Here is a 19,497-nt window from a genome sequence, read left to right as displayed (position 1 = left end):
CAACTGAGCCGCAAATACGGGTTGCCCAGCAGGGATCTTTTCCGTTTTTTTCAGGTTAGGGGTTTCATCCAGAAGAAGACTACATTTCTCACTAAGCCCTATAAGCCCGATACAGAGGATATTGCTACATTCCACAAGCACCCTTTCGGTTAGTGTCCTCTATCGCCTGCTGGGTGGTAGGGCCTGGAAGGATATTAACCGGTTATGTGAGGTCTGGGAGCAAGAGCTGGGAGTGGAGATCTCTTCTGAAACATGGGAGAACATATGGGAGAATGTTTGAAAGATCTCAATTTGTAATAGGACATGCGCTACGCGGTTAAAAGTTCTGCACAGGGTTCATCTGGCACCAGAACGTCTAGTGAAGTTTAAAAAAGGGGCATCTTCAATGTGCCCCAAATGTAAAATAAGTATAGGTACTCTTACCCATTGCTTCTGGACATACCACAGGCTCCATGTGTATTGGGACAGCACTGAAGGGAGAGATAGGGAGGGTATTGAGGACTGAAGTCAAAGTGGACCCGATATCTCTTCTCTTAGGTCTACCGAATTTACCACCTTTAGACGGGCATGGGAAGAAACTATTTAATATTGTTGCATATTGTGCACGGAAGAATATTCTGATGAACTGGGTGTCTAAGAACTTGCCAGGCTTGCTGGGATGACAGAAATTAATTATGGAGCACATTCCCTTGGACTTTTTTACAAACATGGTGCATCACGCAAAAGACAATTTTTATAAGTCATGGCAGCCCTACTTGAGTTATTTGGATATAGATTTATCAGTTATCTTAACTAGGGCGTTTGTTTAACCAGGATGGTTAGGTATGTCGGGTCCTGGGCCCTGGAAGGGGTCTCCCGAGTTAATACGGGTATGTATACAATACTCCCGTTCCTTTGTTTGGGGGCCTTGTGCCGAGCATAGTTGTTCTTTATTTTGTGTTTTTTTTGTTTTCTTTTGCTTTTTTTGGTGTTGCTTTGCACAGTGTTAGGGTTTGCTTTGTATTATAGAGTAGTAGGTTAGTAGTTAGTAGATAGTAGTTGTATATAATTTGTGTTTTTTTAATTTTTATTGTGATTGTTTTTTTCATTAATTTTATATGTTTGTAAAGTTAAAAAAAATTGCTAATAAATATATTTACAAAAACAAATGGCTCCGCCATTCAATGATGACTGATAAATCTCTCAACCATATTCTCCTGCTTTCCCTTTCCCCCTGTAACTCTTAAAAAAATTGCTAATAAATATATTTACAAAAACAAATGGCTCCACCATTCAATGATGACTGATAAATCTCTCAACCATATTCTCCTGCTTTCCCCCTGTAACTCTTGATCCCTCTTACAATCAAGAACCTATCTATCTCTGCCTTAAATATACACAATGACCTGGCCGCCCCAGCCTTTTGTGGCAGTGAATTCCATAGATTCACCACTCTAGCTCTGTACTTATAGAGTCATAGTCATACAACACGGAAACAGACCCTTTGGTCCAACTCATCTGCGCTGAACACACATCCCAATCTGACCTAGTTCCACCTGGCCCTTATCCTTGAGATTAGATTAGATTAGATTAGATTACAGTGTGGAAACAGGCCCTTCGGCCCAACAAGTCCACACTGACCCGCCGAAGCGCAACCCACCCATACCCCTACATTTACCCCAGTCAGTCGCCTGAGGCGGGAATTGAACCCGGGTCTCTGGCGCTGTGAGGCAGCACTGCTAACCACTGTGCCACCGTGCCGCCCACCGTATCCTTCTGAACCCTATTCATAAACCCATCCAGATGTCTTTTAAATGTTGTAATTGCACGAGCCTCCTCCACTTCCTCTGGCAGCTTGTTCCATACACAACCATACTCTGCATGAAAAAGATTCTCCTCAGGTCCTTTTTAAATCCTTCCCTTCTCACCTTAAACCTATACCCTCTAGCTTTGGACGTCCCCACCACAGGGAAAAGACCTTGGCTGTTTACCCTATCCATTTCTCTCTGATGTATTAAACCTCCACAAGGTCACCTCTCAGCCTCTGACACTTAAGAAAATAAAATCCCTAGCCTATTTAACTTCTCCCTTTGGCTCCCAGTCCCAGCAACATCCTTGTAGATCATTTTCTCACCCACGCAAGTTTAACAACATCCTTCCTACATAAGGACAACCAGAACTATATGCAGTATTCAATAAAGGGCCTCACGAATGTCCTGTACAGCTGCAACATGACATCCTAACTGCTATATTTAATGCACTGACCAATGAAGGCAAGCATGCCAAATGCTTTCTTCACCACCCTGCCTACCTGTTACTCCATTTTCAAGGAACTATGCTCCTACATCCCTCGGCCTCTTTATTTGGCAACAGTTCCCACTGCCCTACCATTAACTGTATTAGTATTGCCCTGGTTTGCTTTACCAAAATCCAATACTTCACTTTAATCTGAATTAAACTTCATGTGCCACTCCTTGGCCTGTTGACCTATCAAATCAAGGTCCTGTTTTACTCTGAGATAACCGCCTTCGCTCTCCACTACACTACCAGTTTTGGCGTAACCTGCAAATAACCATCCCTCCTGTAGTCACATTCAAATTATTTCAATAAATGTTGATAAGTAGTGGACCCAACACCAATCCTCGTGACACACCACTGGTCACGGGCCTCCAGTCTGAAAAGCAACCCTCAACCATCCTGTTGCCTACCTTCAAGCCAATTTTGTATCCAACTGGCAAGCTCCCCTTGAATCCCATGTGATCTAACCAATTGAAAACCAAAATCAAATACTGATCAAGTACTTCCCAGTCTGTCCAGTTTGCCTTCCGTAGTTGTGACACCTTATTCATCAGGATTAAGACACACCTCACCCAACATGAGCTTCACAATATCTCTGTCAAGTCAAGAAAACCGATTAAAAGCCAAGGTCAGAAAGCTGGTTCCTTTATGACTGTTTCAGGCTATTCCAGATGCACATATTGACCCAGATTTGTATTGAAAGGTATTTATCTGTTACACTATTGGACTGACACCCAACCAGAAACAGGTCCATCTTTCTCACTGGCTTCAATTCTGTTCCTTGTTGAGTGTTGAGATTTAATGCAAAACATTTGACTTTACTCAGTTAAATATTATTTTCAAAACAAAGGAACATTCTCCCAACCCACTTGCACCCATCTTTAAATTACCTGGAAACTTGCAGATTGTTCCTCTCCTCCACTCCCACCACCAACATCATTACCTCGATTATCAAAAGAAATGGTAAACAGAAATGATCCCACTGTTGATCTTGGACAGACACAACTGGTAACCAATCCCGAAATTCACTGATAATTGCTCAAGTTCAATCAATTCTTAAACTGCTACAGTAGATGTCATGAATACCACAGCACTCTATTGTGTGGTATAATATTTTGCAAGTCATCTCATCAAAAGCTTTAATGGCAGTCTAGGTGAGGCTCTTACCTGAGGGAAATCGCCTGTGTTTCTGAAGGGAAGAGGAATCTACAAATGTTTTCTTGCAATCCTCACACCTGTATGGCTTCTCTCCAGTGTGGCGGCGAAGATGTACTTTTAAGTGTGTACTACGGTGAAATGTTTTGACACAGAAAGTACATGCATAAGGGCGTTCACCTGTGTGAGTTCGACGATGGTCATTTAAGTTGGACTTTTCTGCAAACCCTCTACCACATTCATCACAAACATATGGCTTCTCTCCAGTGTGCGTGCGCCTGTGCATTGTTAACTGTGCTTTGCGCAAAAATCGCCTCCCACAGTATTCACATTTAAAGCAATTCCTTCCGGCAGAAATAATGTCATTGCTTAACGATGCAACCTCCTTTAACGTCTTACCAACACTCAAAGGTCTCACACAGGAGTTGGCTTTGTTATCAGTTTTGTAGTTTGTGCAATTCACTGGAGCGTGGGAAGCACTAGTTTTTCTCTCGTTAAGTGGCCAGTCATGCATCAGTGACAAAGCATTACCCAACAAACAGTCTGCTGCACAGCCATCGTTGTAGTCGGGATGTGGTGTGAAATTCTCAGAGTGATGATAGCCTCTACCTCCAAAGTACGCTGCTTCAATAGGGTCCACTTCAGGAAGTGTGCAGATTGACCCTATAATAATTTGAAAGACACAAAGTTCTGATGCAGCTTGAAACCAGATAAGACATGACACGATGCAAAGCAAGATGACAGTCACCTCAGTGCAGTGATGACCCTTGCACCACAGATAAAGATGCTGTAGTTTCACAGAAAGGTAGTTTCGAGGCTGGTTCAAGACAAACTCCAGAACTGTGCACAGGCTAGAGTGCATCATCCCCAGCCAAAACGACATGCAAGTTTAAATTTTAAGGCTAATTTGAAGATTTCAGTTTTGTCACAGTATTCCTTAAAGGGACTGTTATTTGTTCATTTTTGACTCATTTGTTTCAAAAAGAGTAATATCCACAGTTCAACAGCAAGGGAACACTGTATGGTCAGTGCTGCCAATGGGGTATCAAGCCAAAGGCAGGCTTGTCTGGCAGATGGATAAGACTCTGCTGCACCATTCAGGGAGGCCTCAGAGTCTCTTGGCCAAACTCTATTCCTCAACCAATGCCTCAGATTCATGACTGAGCCCATTGATTCCCAAATATTTTTCCATTGTGACCTCACTTTAATGCTTGCAAGGTGTCGAGGGCTCAGACCAGAGACCGTGGTCAGGGGGAGATGGTGGGGAGGCTGTTTAAACTCCAATAAAAAGCACCAATCTTCCTGTTGCGTTCTTAGGACGGGATTCAGGTCAGTGAAAATCAAGCAGTCAGGCCAGTGCCAGTCTTTACAAAGCTGTATGGTTTAAGGGAGCTGCTAGCACTTGGATGGAGCTCCATGGCAACCTTGGCTGCACTAGCGTTCGTAACCCCCAGAATTCTGAATTGCGACCCCGAGTGGAGATTGTGATCCCAAGCCTGGGAAGCCCTGACTGTGTGACTCGGAAAGATCCAGAGACAGTGACAAAAGTGACTTCAAACGTAGTTCATCGGCTATGACACGTTCAGGAATATCCTGAGGATTGGAAATATGTAATTGAAGTACAAACCTTCCTTCAGATCTTCATCAGTTGGGTAACTGATCAAAGAAGGAATCTAGAATGATCAAAACATTCTTACCCTCCCTTTAACTTTGTTCCGAGTGAAGAATCTCATTTTATATCTTATGCCTTCAGCAAGATCATCCCCAACCCTGTAGGTGCCTTCAAATGTATTTGTAATGCTAACTTTGTTGCGTAAATATAATCTGTTCTTGAAAGCATCACAGATATACGATTACTTTTTGTAAATACACACTTCCCCAATATGGGGTTTTTACAGTGGTGATGCCACAATGTCATTTAACTCAATGTCACGACCAACTGGTAAACTTACACAAGTACTGAACAGACGAGAAAGACAAATCTTGGGTGTCTGTGAAACAAAGTGTAATCAAAGAAATTAGATTGAGATAGAAGGAAGCATCAATTGGAAGGCTACTCTGCTCAACTCCACCTTCCCAAGGGGCCATTAGGGAAGGAGCAGTTACTGCTCAGCCTGCCAGCAATACCCACACACCGGACATAGGTTACAGACAGATGTTGGGGCGTGAACTACTGTGGTCTGGTGTTTATAGCTGACACAAGATAAAACTAGCTAGACAAACGTAACATAATTGTTCCTAATGTGTGACACACTCAAATCAAATTAAAGCACCTGCTTTGAAATTAAACTATCACATGCAGCAGCATGGTGGTTCAGTGGTTAGCACTGCTGCCTCACTGCGCCAGGGAACCAGGTTCGATTCCAGCCTGTGTGTGGAGTTTGCACATTCTCCCTGTGTCTGTGTGGGTTTCCTCCGGGTGCTCCGGTTTCCTCCCACAGTCCAAAGATGTGCAGGTCAGGTGAATTGGCCATGCTAAATTGCCCATAGTGTTCAGCGATGTGTAGGTCAGGTGCATTAGTCGGGGGTAAATATAGGGTAATGGATCTGGGTGGATTACTCTTCAGAGGGTCAGTGTGGACTTGTTGGGCCAAAGGGCTGTTTCCACATTGTAGGGATCCTATTCTATGGATTCTACATATGATTGCATGTGAACATAGATTTGTAAAATAATGTAATCATAACATTTAAAAGGCATCTGGATGGCTACATGAATAGGAAATGATTAGAGGGATATGGCCAAGTGCTGGTAAATGGGACTAGATTAGGTTGGGATGTCTGGTCGGCATGGACGGATTGGACCAAAGGGACTGTCTCCATGCTGTACACCTCTACGACTATCTACTTGTGATGAATCGCCTCCAGTTCTATGGTTCTAATTTAACCTCTAAATCGCACGAGGAGGAATGTACTTTAAAAAGACTCTAAAACTTTGGGTGTCAGAGATGCTGCACATTAACTCCACTTTCATCTGATCATTATTCATGTTTCTATTTGAGCGGTAAAGTGTTTTGAGATGACCTGATGCCACGAGAAATGCTGTAAAAGCACAAGCTCTTTATTTCTTTTGAAGGACCTGGCACTACAAGCATCATTCTCCTTGGGATGGCGGCACAGTGGTAATATTTTTGGCCTTGGAAATGAGATCCAACTATTGCTCTAAGGACAGAAGTTCAAATCCCACCGCAGAAGCTGATGGAATTTAAATTCAGTTAACAAATAAATCTGGAATTAAAAGCTGGTCTCACGTGATTGCGACTATGAAACTACATCTAAGCTGCACCACTCAACTAACTTTTAATCAGTGCAGGGATCTACGTACAGACACATAAGAGAGTTGATGGAAGTGAACATTAACAATGCAAATTAGTGTAAAAAACCTTTGGTTCACTAAATAAAAACTGAAATAACTGCGTATGCTGTAAAATCAAAAACAAAAACAGAAGCTGTGAAGAGAAATCAAACTTAACGTTTTGAGTCCCGTGACCCATCCTCATAACCGAGGAAGGTCACCAGACCCAAAACGTTAACTTTGACTTCTCTTCACAGATGCTGCCAGATTTGCTGAGCTTTTCCAGCAACTTCTGTTCTTGTACCTTTGGTTCTGTATTGCCCTTTCTGGAAGGAAATCTCCCGTCCCCAGCTGGTCTGGCCTATACGTGACTCCAGACTCACAGCAATGTGGTCGACTCTTAACTACCCACGAAAATGGTTTACTAAGCAACTCATGTAGAAAACTGCGTCTGAAAAGTCAAGGAAAATATTTTTTCCCATGCCAACATTTTATTCCCTTCCGATTTCAAAGATTCATATCCAGCTTTATATCCCAAGACTTTGATAACATCATTGGGAACCTCCTATTACTAATATCTACAGCTTTGTTTGAAAGATTATACTGTTACCTCTGCAAAGCTTTTGGTTTTCCATGTTATTGCCCTCGATAAACTGCAAATCTCCACTGGCATTTGCATTATAATTTTGACCGAGTTCATTCATTGGCGTAATTAGGTGTGTTGTTGTTGATTCCACCTGGTCAGCTTTCCAGCAAGCTAATAACATAATAAAAGCAAGTTGAGCATTAGAGCATGGTATAAGCAGATGACTCTCAAAATTTAATTGAGTTGAATAGGAATTGAACTTATCAGTATGGTTTCATGCACAGGTGTGATATGGGTCAACACAGGCAGGTGGGACTAGTTTGGTTTGGGAACATGGCTGGCATAGACTGGTTGGACCGAAGGGTCTGTTTCTGTGTTGTATGACTCTATGACACAGTACACTTAAAATACTTTAATAGCATAAACAGCCTGCACCCTGGAATGAGAAATAACAACTTTTAATCAGAACAACACTCAAAATATATACACTTGCAATTATGTAAAATATGTAATCTCTCTTACAACAGAGATTACGCTTCAGATCTACTTAGTTGCAGTGTTGCACCCTAAGGCCTGGAGTATTGTGTGCAGTTTTGGTCTCCTTCCTTAAGAAAAGATATACCTTCAAAGTTTGTGAGAAGATTTGTAGCTCGGGTGCTCGTTGCTAGCCACGAAATGACACGACCAGCTATCCCTAGTGGCCACACACGCAGACGACAAGCAACATGAATTTGACTGGGTATTGTGTGCAGTTTTGGTCTCCTTCCTTAAGAAAAGATATACCTTCAAAGTTTATGAGAAGATTTGTAGCTCGGGTGCTCGTTACTAGCCATGAAACTACACGACCCAGCTATCCCTAGTAGCCACACACGCAGACGACAAGCAACATGAATTTGACTGGGACAACACTACCATTATAGGGCAAGCGAAACAAAGAACAGCCAGGGAATTCCTAGAAGCTTGGCACTCAGCCACAAACTCCATCAACAAACACATAGACCTGGACCCAATATACCGGCCACTACAGCAGACAGCTGAAACTGACAACCGGAAGCGGCAGGGACAGGCCACTATAAATGCCGGAGGAAACACCACAGAAGCGCTTCACAGGAGGCTCCCAAGCACTGAGGATGTCACCTAGACAGGGGACGAAACATTTGCAACAAAAACTTCCAGCTCGGCGAACAGAACCACAGCAAAAGATATACCTGCCATGGAGGGAGTGCAATGAATGTTCCCAATCCCTGGAATGGCAAGAGATTGAGTGAATTGGTGCATTCACTGAAGTTTCAAGGAATGAGAGGAGATCACACTGAATGTTATACAATTCTGACAGGGCTGGCTGGATTGGATGCAGGGATGTTCCAGGACATGGTCTCCTGATATGTAGAGAGAGGCACACGTGTACACAATATATACACAGACAGACAATGACAAGGTAATTCCAGGTAATTAAGAAGGTCAACACATAAATACAAACAGTGTGAGCCTGGTGCCACTGCTCACACTGCTTGTTGACATTCTTAACTACCTGGAATTATCTTGCCATTGTCTGTCTGTGTATATATTCTGTGCCTGTGCACCTCTCTCTACTTCACCTGACAAAGGCTTGTGATTTCAAATAAAGCTGTTGACCCATAACCTGGTGTTGCATGTCTTCTGATTTTGTCCACTCCAGTCCAACACCAGCATCTCCACATTTTGGACTGAGATGAGTAGGCATTTCTTCACTCAGATGGTGGTGAACCTGTGGAACTGTCTACCACAGAGAGCTGTGGAGGCCAAGTCACTGAGTCTATTTAAAGGAGAAATGTATTTCTGGAAGCTAAAGGTGTTGAAGGTATAGAGAGAAAGAATGGGTGTATGGTGTTGAGATAGAAGATCAGTCACAGTTATGTTAAATGGTGGAACAAGCAGGATGGGCTAAGTGGCTTACTAGCGCTCCTATTTTCTATGTACCTATGAAAGAAGATACTTAAATGCAAATAATTTTGCCAGTGATCTCAGCTCATGGCCTATACTCGCAGAGTGTGTAAGCTCAACATGACCAGCCACTGAGTGAAATGGTTAGTATTCTGAATGCTCAGGAGTGACATATCAAGGATCAGAATTCCAATCAACGTCTTGCACTGTCAAGTGGAGTGACATGGTCCCGTGTTTATGCTTTCCGACAACAGTTAGCTTGTGATTTAAGTAATCATGAGCAGTTGTAAAGTGGAAGCTGGAGTGCTGAAGGGAAAAAACAGTCCTGCAGAAGCAAAGACTCTGTTCTTTTTGGTTTCAATTTTTGACTCTTCCACTTGCTGGGGATGATAGCCTTATGGTTAGTGACCAGTCAAGCAGCTCGGAGTCATGAGTGTGGTGCTGGAAAAGCACAGCCGGTCAGGCAGCATCCGAGGAGCAGGTGAATTGATGTTTCGGGCATAAGCTCTTCATGAGGAATGAGTTCATTCCTGATGAAGAGCTAATGCCTGAAAGGCTGATTTTCTTGCTCCTCGGATGCTGCCTGGCCTGCTGTGCTTTACCTGCACCCCACTCTCGATTCTGATCTCCAGCATCTGCAGTCCTCATTTTCTCCAAGCAGCTAGGACCAAACTATAGGCATTGGCCACTGGCCAGGCACATTCCTGTCAACATTCTGAGAAAAGAATCAGTTAGAACTGTGACCCCCCCATCAGAGAAGTTACTTTAAGAGCTCAAATTCCACCACAGGGTTTTTTTTTTAAATTGAAGTCAACGTGGACTAAAAACAAATTAACCAGGAAAGCATGCAGATTACCATAAAACTTAACTTGTTCAGTAATAATGGTCCATGAAGTGAGCCTTCCCTGTCAACCTACATGATTGAAATCTGAAGTAACCTAGTGAGCTCAGCTGTACCACTGCATGACAAAGACCAGATGATAACTAGAAATGGATTTGTTCCAAATGGGTATCTGACTGTCGCTTGGTCAAAAAAACCCCTGAAACTCTCCGTTATCAAAAAACTAAACACATTTTTATTTAACTGAGTAACTTTGCCAAGCCTTCAAACAACTTGCAGAAATATTACAATTAGACTTGATGATTGCAACATTTCAAAACATAAGCAGTGGCAGAAGGTGTTCGAGATAGACAGGTTTTTAATCAGTAAGAGAATCAAATTTATGAGGAAAAGACAGGAAAATGCAGTTGAGGATATGAGATCAGCCGTGATCTCATTGAATGGCAGAACAGAGATGGTAGGCTGAAACTTTATTGCTGGAACAGCACAGCAGGTCAGGCAGCATCCAGGGAACAGGAGATTCGACGTTTCGGGCACAGGCCCTTCTTCAGGAGATGATAGGCTGAAAGGCTAAACTTCTGCTCTTACATTTTATGGTCTTACGGACTTAATTTGAAACAATGCTCTAAATGCAACACCTTACCTGAAGGGAACCGCCTGTGCTTCTGAAGAGACGATGAATCTACAAACGTCTGATGGCATTTGTCACATTTATAGGGTTTCTCTCCAGTGTGACGACGGAGGTGCACCTTCAGATGGGAGCTGCGGTAAAATGCTTTGCCACAAAAGCGGCAGGGGTAAGGGCGTACGCCGGTGTGGGTTCGGCGATGTTCTTTGAGGTTCCATTTCTCCGCAAATGCCCTTCCGCACTCCTCGCATGCAAAGGGCTTCTCACCCGTGTGTGTGCGGAGGTGCATCGTTAAATGCTCTTTACGAATAAATCTCCTTTCACAATAGTCACAGCTAAAACGCTTCTCTTTGTTACAGATCGGTGAGCTGGGATGCAACGTCCTCCTATTCTTATCACCGAGTCTAATTTGTGCTTTGGTGCTCTCCAAGTTCAACAGGTGCTCAAAGGTGCATGGTTCATCTTGGGAGAGATTACTGTCTAACTGTTGTAAACCATTGACCAAACCATCCCCAGGTATACTCCACCTTTCATGTTCAAGCTGAGAGTTTGGAAGATCACAGCATCCATTATCTGGAAGAACTCCATTAACTAAACCTGGGAACAAAAATAAACAAAAGTGATTGATAATCCCAAATGTAGCAGTGAACTAAATTGAAAAATAAGCTATTCTTACATTGGGATAGTTTAAAACAGTGGGTCCCAGTTTTTGGTTAAGGGGTAACAGATTTAAAACAGAGAAGAGGACAAATTACTTCTCAAAATCTGTGGAATTCACTCCCCAGAGTGCGGTGGTGCTGGGACACTGAATAAATTTGAGGAGGAGATAGACATATTTTAAACATTAGTGGATTTAACAGTTAGGAGGATTCAGGGAGGTACCTTGCATTGTTATTCACAAAGGAGAGGGAGAAGGACATGGTGGATGGTGAGTCGACGTTAATATTCTAGGGCATATCAATATCGAAAAGCAGGCCATGTTCATGTTTCATCCTGGTAAACCATTTCTCAATCCTCCCCAAATCCTCCACATCCTTCTGGTAGCATGGCAACCAAAACTGTACACAATATGCCAAACGTGGCCTAACTAAAGTTCCATACAACTGCAACATGAGTTGTGGTCACTTTTTACACTCTTGTGGCCTGACCAATGAAGGCAAGCATGTCATTTGCCTTCTTAACCACTTGTGTTCTCACTTTCAGGAACGCTAGATCTGAATGTCAAGATGCCTTTAAATGTTGATGCTACTAAGGGTTCTACCATTTACTGTGTACTCCCCTCCTGTATTAGATCTCCCAGAAAGCACCACCTTGCATTTATCCGGTCTAAACTCCACCTTCTCTTTCTCTGCCCAAGTCTCCAGCCTATCTATATGCTGCTGTGTTTCTGGCAAACCTCCTCACCATCACAGCTTTCCCGGTCTTTGCATCAGGCCACCTATATTGTCCTCCAAATCACTGGCCACAGATCTACAATCTGAAAAACATCCTTCCACAGCTACTGTCTTTTATGGCTAAGCCAGTTCTGAATCCATCTTACCAGCTCATCGTTGATTCCATGTGACTTCAGCTTTTGCATCAGCCTGTGTGGTGTAAAATTATGTCCCAATACATGTGTGAATCTAACCGGAATGGAGGTGTTGCTTAGTCCCGTGTGAATCTTATTACACACCTCCCCGTGTGAATCTTCTTATCTGTATGTAACCAGAATGGAATGTGTTTTTTAGCCTTGCTCTGCTGTTCACATGAATGTTTATATCTGGAAAAGAGTATATCAGCTGGAAAAGTCTCCAGTTTGGTGAGTCTGCTCCGGGGTTACGTTTAACCGCCGAGCGTGGGTTGTTGGCAACCGCTCTACGAGAACTGACGGCTCCCAGTTCCGGTAACATGTAGAGTGAGTATAAGCCAGACCCGTTGTAAGTATGAGACCTGGTTGTGGCGACGCTGCGGGGAATAAAATGCTCATATTCTAGCAGACTCGCCTCTTGGTCGTTTGTTCTGTGTCAGACTACTCTCCTACGAACCTGACCTTGAGAATTTTTTAAAACAGCCTGCTACGTGGATCAGTGTCAAAGACCTTGCTAAAGTGCACACAGACAACATCTCCTGCCTTGCCCTCATTATTCATCTTTGTCACTACCTCAAAAAACTCAATCAAGTTTCTAAGACACAACCTTCCCCACAGAAAGCTATGCTGCTTATCACTAATAAGTCCATATTTTTTCAAATGTGAATAAATCCTATCTGTAAGAATCTTCTCCAATAATTTCCCAACTGATATAAGGTCACAAATCTATAATATCCTGGATTATCCCTGTTCCCTTCTTAAACAAAGAAACAACACTGGTTATTCCCCAGTCTTCCGGGACCTCTCCTGTGACTAAAGAAGATACAAAGATTTCATACAAGGCCCTAGCAATGACCTCCCTCACCTCCCTCAGTATTCTGGGATAAATCCCATCCGGTCCTGGAGACTTGCCTACCTTAATGCTTTTCAAATAACTGTTCTGCTCTGAACACACCCAAAAATTTCTCCCCCAAACAAGCCCTGGTACTAAGGGAGTCCCAGTCAACATGGACAAAGTTAAAATCACCCACAACAATAACAATTTTCCATCTTGTAGAATGTAAACTTTCCTTACCTGTCTGTTCCTCCATCACCTATGGCTATTGGGTAGCCTGTAGTACAATCCCAAAGTGATTACATCTTTCCTATTCCTGAGATCTATCAGTATGGCCTTGCTGAATGAGCTCTCCAAGGTGTCCTCCCTCAGTACAGCTGTGATATTCTCCCTTATCAGCAAGTCCACCATCTCTTTTACATCCCTCTCTAACTGGAATCTTTTCCCCCCAGCATAAAACATCAACTCCGGGAAAAAAAAATGTCAACTCCATGGGACCATTGATTTAAGATAAAAGGAATAAAGTTTAAAGGTGAGAGGCAGCTTTTTTTTTAAATGCCTGGATTTTGCTGTTATGTGTGGTCGCGGAGGCAGATACAATAGCAAGGTTTAAGAGACATCTTGACAGATACATGACTAGAGAAGGAACAGAGGGGCACTGACCACAAAGAAGCAAAAAGATTTTAGTTTAGAAAGGCATCATGTGTCAGCATAATCTTGGTGGGCTGAAGGGCCTGTTCCCATGCTGTATTGTTCTTTGTTATGCTCCAGTTATCTTCTTTAGTCACAGGAGAGGTCCCGGAAAACTGGAGAATAACTGGAGCAGGCTTGAGATGCTGAATGACCTACTCCTGCTCCTAGTTCTTCTGCTATGTACTGGTGAATGACAGGGAAGATGTCAAATGGTTTACTTCATCAGTGATTTGACATCACTGCACCCTTCACATTCTCTTAAACAAATATGATATTCTTTCTGTTTTTCGGTTTGCCACTTCCTCGGTCATGTACCATTTCCCAAATGGGCCGCGATAATACTGCAGGACAATCAGCAGGAAACACGTACACAACTGTGACTTCTTCCTGGGTTTGCTGCCTTTGACTTGCAAACCAGCAGTGTACAGGTGTGCTCGGCATAGTAATATTCTACCTCCCTCCATTCTGCGGCTAGACCACCTGAATATGCAATTCTTTCAAACCACAGACATTGCAGAAGTATCGCTCTCAAGATGACTCTGCCATCCTCACCCACTTCCTGTGAAGAAATGCACAAACTTTCAAATTCATAGCTAAAACTGGATATTTCATGTCCATGAATGTGAGCATACTGAGTGACAGAGCTAATGCGCTTACACTCAGTTCTTATCCTCTAGCTCTGCTCATATTTTGTGGTCTCTTGTTCCTTTAATTTTGTAAATATCTCTCTATTTCTGAGTCACTGCCAAATGACAACAACCTTTTGCCCAGCTTTTCAAAATCTGGTTCTTCTTCCTCCTGCAGTCAGTGCAGCCTGTACAAATTTAATGATTTGCCCTTCACCTCACATTACCTGCCTCCATTCCATATTTTCTAATTTGAATTTTTAAACAAAGCATTTTCTAAGCAGTTTTTATTCCCAAACACTTTGGTCCCACTGTTATTGTTAGCAGGAGAAACCAGGACAAGAAAACTGACCAATGATTACAGTTGAAAACCAAACACAATCTCCAGCGCACAAGTGCCCTGGCCAATCTGTGGTTATAAACTTAACGAACAGCATGCTATCATCAGCTCAACCTCTTCCAGAATCTAAATGCATCGATGTCAAAAATAATATTGTGCTTGACTTAAGTATGAATTTATAAATAATTGAAAATGGCTGGAATTAGTATACTACATGTTTCAGTGTTGTGTCGAAATCATGGAACTCCGTCCTGACAGCCTCTTCCCTTTGGGTGTATCTACAGCACATGGACCACAGCTCAACATTTTCTCAAGGACACCTAGGGATGGGGAATAAATGGTCACTCAGCCAGTCACACCCACATACTATGAATGGATGCATTTTTAAAGAAAAGCTTTGATTTCAATGACCTCTTGTGCAAAAATAAAGTAAGAGCAAAAACAAATTATAAGTTGATCTTGTTGCATGTTTATTAGTTGTAATTCATCTCCTCCAACAGAAAGAATTCATTGAGGATACAATGGAGTATACTGTACAAGGAAAACTTTGAAATATCAAATGACACTTTCATACCTCCCTTATAGTTTCTACCATTTATGTGAAGTGTACACAAGGCAATATATTGCTTTCGTCACCTTAGCACTGAATAGAAACATTAAGCAAGACCAGGTGTGCCAGGTGGTTCTCACTAAAGACAGACCATTGCTTTTGTATTATATTAACACAAACAGAAAGTGCTGGAGAAACTCAGTAGGTCTGACAGCATTTGTGAAGTCAGAAACAGGGAATTAACAAATAGGTGGCATGGTGGCTCAGTGGTTAGCACTGCTGCCTCACAGTGCCAGGTTTGATCCCAGCCTGGGTGACTGTCTGTGTGGATTTTGCACTTTCTCTCTGTGTCAATGTGGATTTCCTCCGGGTGGTCTGGTTTCCTCCCACAATCCAAAGATGTGCAGGCTGTTTTAAAAAATTCTCAAGGTCAGGTTCGTAGGAGAGTAGTCTGACACAGAACAAACGACCAAGAGGCGAGTCTGCTAGAATATGCACTTTCTCTCTGTGTCAATGTGGATTTCCTCCGGGTGCTCTGGTTTCCTTCCACAATCCAAAGATGTGCAGGTCAGGTGAACCGGACACGCTAAATTGCCTGTAGTGTTCAGGCATGCGTAGGTTAGGTGCATTAGTCAGGGGAAATGTAGGGTAGCGGAATGGGTCTGAGTGGAAAACTCTTCTACAGGTTGGTGTGGACTTGTTGGGCCAAATGGCCTGTTTCCACACTGTAGGGATTCTACGAAGAGTCAAATCATACTGGACTAGAAGCAGAAACTCTCTCTGTTGACAGATTTTTTTATTTGATCATGGGAACTGGGCATCAGTGGGTGAGCATTTATCGTCCATCCCTAACTGTGCAGAGGGCAGTTAAGAGTCAACCACACTGTTGTGGATCTGGAGACTGGGTAAAGATGGCAGATTTCCTTCCCTAATGGATATTGGTGAAGTAAACAGATAGATTTTTAGTGGTTACACAGTCGACAATTGGTCGACTGCATATAAAAATTGCATATTTTATTGAATTCAAACTTTATCATTTGCCATGGTGGGATTCAAACCCATGTCCCAGAATATTAGCCTGGATTGGTTCTAGATTACGAGACCAGTGACATTACCATGTCATCACCTCCCGTGATGCTGCCAGTTTTGATTCACTTTTATCTTGTGGCTGTTCAAAATAGCCACAATACAGGTTAGGAAACAGTCTCCATCAAATTTATCCAACTTGTGACGATATGCGAAGTTCAAGAAAACAAATAATACAAGTACAACAAAGAGAAGGATGTAATTTTAAGATAATGATTGTGGTCGCCTGGCAGGAAAACACTTCAGGTCAGAAAGTGAAGACTGTACATACAATGGCCAGTAGATGGCATCTGTGCGCTTAAAAACTTTGAAATATTTATAGAGTCATACAGTACAGACCCTTCGGTCCAACCAGTCCATATCGACCATGTTCCCAAACAAACTCGTCCTACCGGCCTGCTCCTGGCCCATATCCCTGCAAACCTTTTCTATTCATGTACTTATCCAAATGTCTTCTAAATGTTTTAACTCTACCTGCATCCACCACTTTGTCTAGTTCATTCCACATCCAAACGACCTGCTGTATGAAAAAGTTATCTCCCTTTTAAATCTTTCTCCTCTCACCTTAAAAATATGCTCCCTAGGTATGAACTCCCTAGCTTTAGGGAAAAGACGTTTGCCATTCGCCTTGTCTATGCCCCTCATGATTTTATAAACCTCTGTAGGGTCACCCCCCAACCTCCTATGATCCAACAAAATAGGTCTCAGCCTATCCAGTCTTTCCTTGTAACTCAAACCCTCCAATTCCTACAACATCCTGGCTAATCTTTTTTGAACCTTCTCCAGTTTAATAATATCTTTCCCATAACAGGACAACCAGAAAATGCACATAGGACAGAAGTCTCACCAATATCCAGTACAACTTCAATATGACGTTCCAACTCCTATACTCAATGGTCTGAGTAATGAAAGTTAGCATGCTAAATGTTTTCTGTAACTGCAAAACAATTTTCAAAGAATCATGTCCCTGAACCCCTTGGTTTCGCTGTTCTACATCACTACCCAGGCCCTGCCATTAACTGTAGAAGCCCTGTCCTTCTTTGTTTTACCAAAATGCAACACCTCGCATTTATCCAAATTAAACTCCATCTGCCATGCCTATTGATCGAGACCTCTTTGTAATCTTAGATAACCTTCTTCACTGTCCATTACATTTCACAACTTTGAAGAGATTTATATATCAAGGATTCAAGGCATGATACATAAGACAGCTGGTCTCATAATTTGCACAGGTGTCCGGTATGCAGGAATGATTGAAAATGCTATGGGACTTGGTTAATTAATTCAAACTGAAATGCAAGAGTAGGATAAGGAAAAAGATTCAAATTAGCAAAAAATAAATTGCAATTAATATCAGGAAATTATCTTGAAACAGGATGACAACTACTCCATGATCATCCCACACTGCAATGATAAGCTTTTTACCAGCACATCCATCTCCTTATATGCACGTGACTTGCTATTTTCACCGTCATCCCTGACAATACACACAAGGACTTCAGATTTTGTCACATGAATCGAGACAATCCTTCCAGCTGTTTATCAAACTCTTTGTCCTTGTCCCAACAAACTTTTCCTGTTCTCAGGGTCTTCCCTCTTCAAGGTCTGATCCTGCTTCTACCTCTGGTTTTGATTCTATCACGTGCCCTTCTTGTCCACAACACCCAGCTCGTGCTCCCTTCACCCTATGCCCACAAACCTAACCAACCTCTCATCCTGACTCTGTTAGCTCATATCGTAAAATGTTCCTTCTCAAGCACAGCTCCCTCTCCCTTTCTAATGAGCTGGCACCTCAGTGCTTCACCTTGGGACCACTGGAGTACAAGCGACGGTGAGGGGAGCCAACTCAGTCTGTGGACCTCAGTCTACCAGTTTAGAGACTCAGTAAATAGGAGCAGGAGTAGGCCATTCAGCCCTTTGAGTCTGCTCCACGATTCAATATGATCATGGCTGATCATCCATTTCAGTCTCCTGTTCCTGTTACTCCCCAGACCCCTTGATGCCTTGAACCCAAATAACTCCTTCTTGAAAACATTCAATGTTTTGGCCTCATCCACTTTTTGTGACAGAGAATTCCACAGGCTCACCACTCTCTGAGTGAAGGCATTTCTCATCTCAGCCCAAAATGGCTTCAATTCTCTTCTGGTTAAAAGATGTGCAGGGACTTTAGACAAATACAAAGTTGCGATATGAACACAAGAGGTGATACTTACCTGAAGAAAGGATAGGTTATGATTTTGAAGACAACTTTGATCAACAGAACTCCTCTGAAGCCCCATCCAGAAGAAGAAAGGCAAAAGTGGAACGGGGGCAAGGAGATCTTCAAGTGTGAAATTGGTTTACCAGTGTTTGCAGCTTTCTTTATTTCTAAGTCATTGCTAGCTCATCACATCACTTTGACCTGCATGAAGCAGCCTCTGAAAAGTCAACATTAAGACAACACTCCATTCCTTCAAAAAGACCATAAAAATAGGAACGGGAGTAGGCTACTTGGCTTCTCGAGCCTGCTCTGCCATTCAATAAGGTCATGGCTAATCTGACATTCCTCAATGTCCACTTTCCTGTCCTTTCCCCTGAAATCCTTGACTGAACAAGAACCTACCACAGCCTTAAATGTACACAAGGACCCTGCCCCACAAGCTCTCTGTGGCAAAGAGTTCCAAAGACTCTCAGCCTTTTGAGAGAAGAAATTCCTCCTCATCTCAATCTTAAAATGGTCCGAGACTCTCCCATGATGGGGAACATCCTCTCAGCACTTAGTCTGTGAAGCCCCTGAAGAATCCAATATGTTTGTCTGCAGTATATGCTTAATGTCCAAATAACATTAGGTTGATCACATTACAAGCTTACTTACATCAGTTTGCTATATAATTAAGAATTAAATCCCCACACAGCCAGCTTCCAACATCTGTGACATATGTTTGAAAGGAGAAAAACGGAGACCATATTGTTAATGACCAAACTGCTGTTTGTTTTAGAAAGACAGCAGGTCAGTAATCACCGTAACAGAATAGGGCAACAAGATGGCATGACCATTGAAAAATGGATAGTATTTTACCATGAAGTGACTCAACAGACAGTTTGAGCATTATCCTTCA

The 19,497-nt window shown here is 42.6% G+C and overlaps 1 protein-coding gene across 1 annotated transcript in view; it reads right to left on the bottom strand.

Annotated features, from left to right (window-relative positions):
- Window positions 1-19,497, bottom strand: part of LOC122558074 (zinc finger protein 420-like) — a 54,012-nt gene that overhangs the window by 14,890 nt on the left and 19,625 nt on the right. Inside the window, exons 9-11 of the mRNA XM_043706394.1 lie at window positions 10,718-11,299; window positions 7,335-7,481; window positions 3,445-4,095 (exon numbers count right to left, since the gene is read on the bottom strand). Of these exons, the coding sequence (XP_043562329.1) occupies window positions 3,445-4,095; window positions 7,335-7,481; window positions 10,718-11,299 (1,380 nt within the window). The remainder of the gene's footprint in view (window positions 1-3,444; window positions 4,096-7,334; window positions 7,482-10,717; window positions 11,300-19,497) is intronic.

This window comes from Chiloscyllium plagiosum, chromosome 16 (genome assembly GCF_004010195.1).
Source record: "Chiloscyllium plagiosum isolate BGI_BamShark_2017 chromosome 16, ASM401019v2, whole genome shotgun sequence".
Taxonomy (NCBI): domain Eukaryota; kingdom Metazoa; phylum Chordata; class Chondrichthyes; order Orectolobiformes; family Hemiscylliidae; genus Chiloscyllium; species Chiloscyllium plagiosum.
Note: the sequence above shows the minus strand (reverse complement) of the source record. Positions and strands in the feature narration are given on the sequence as shown.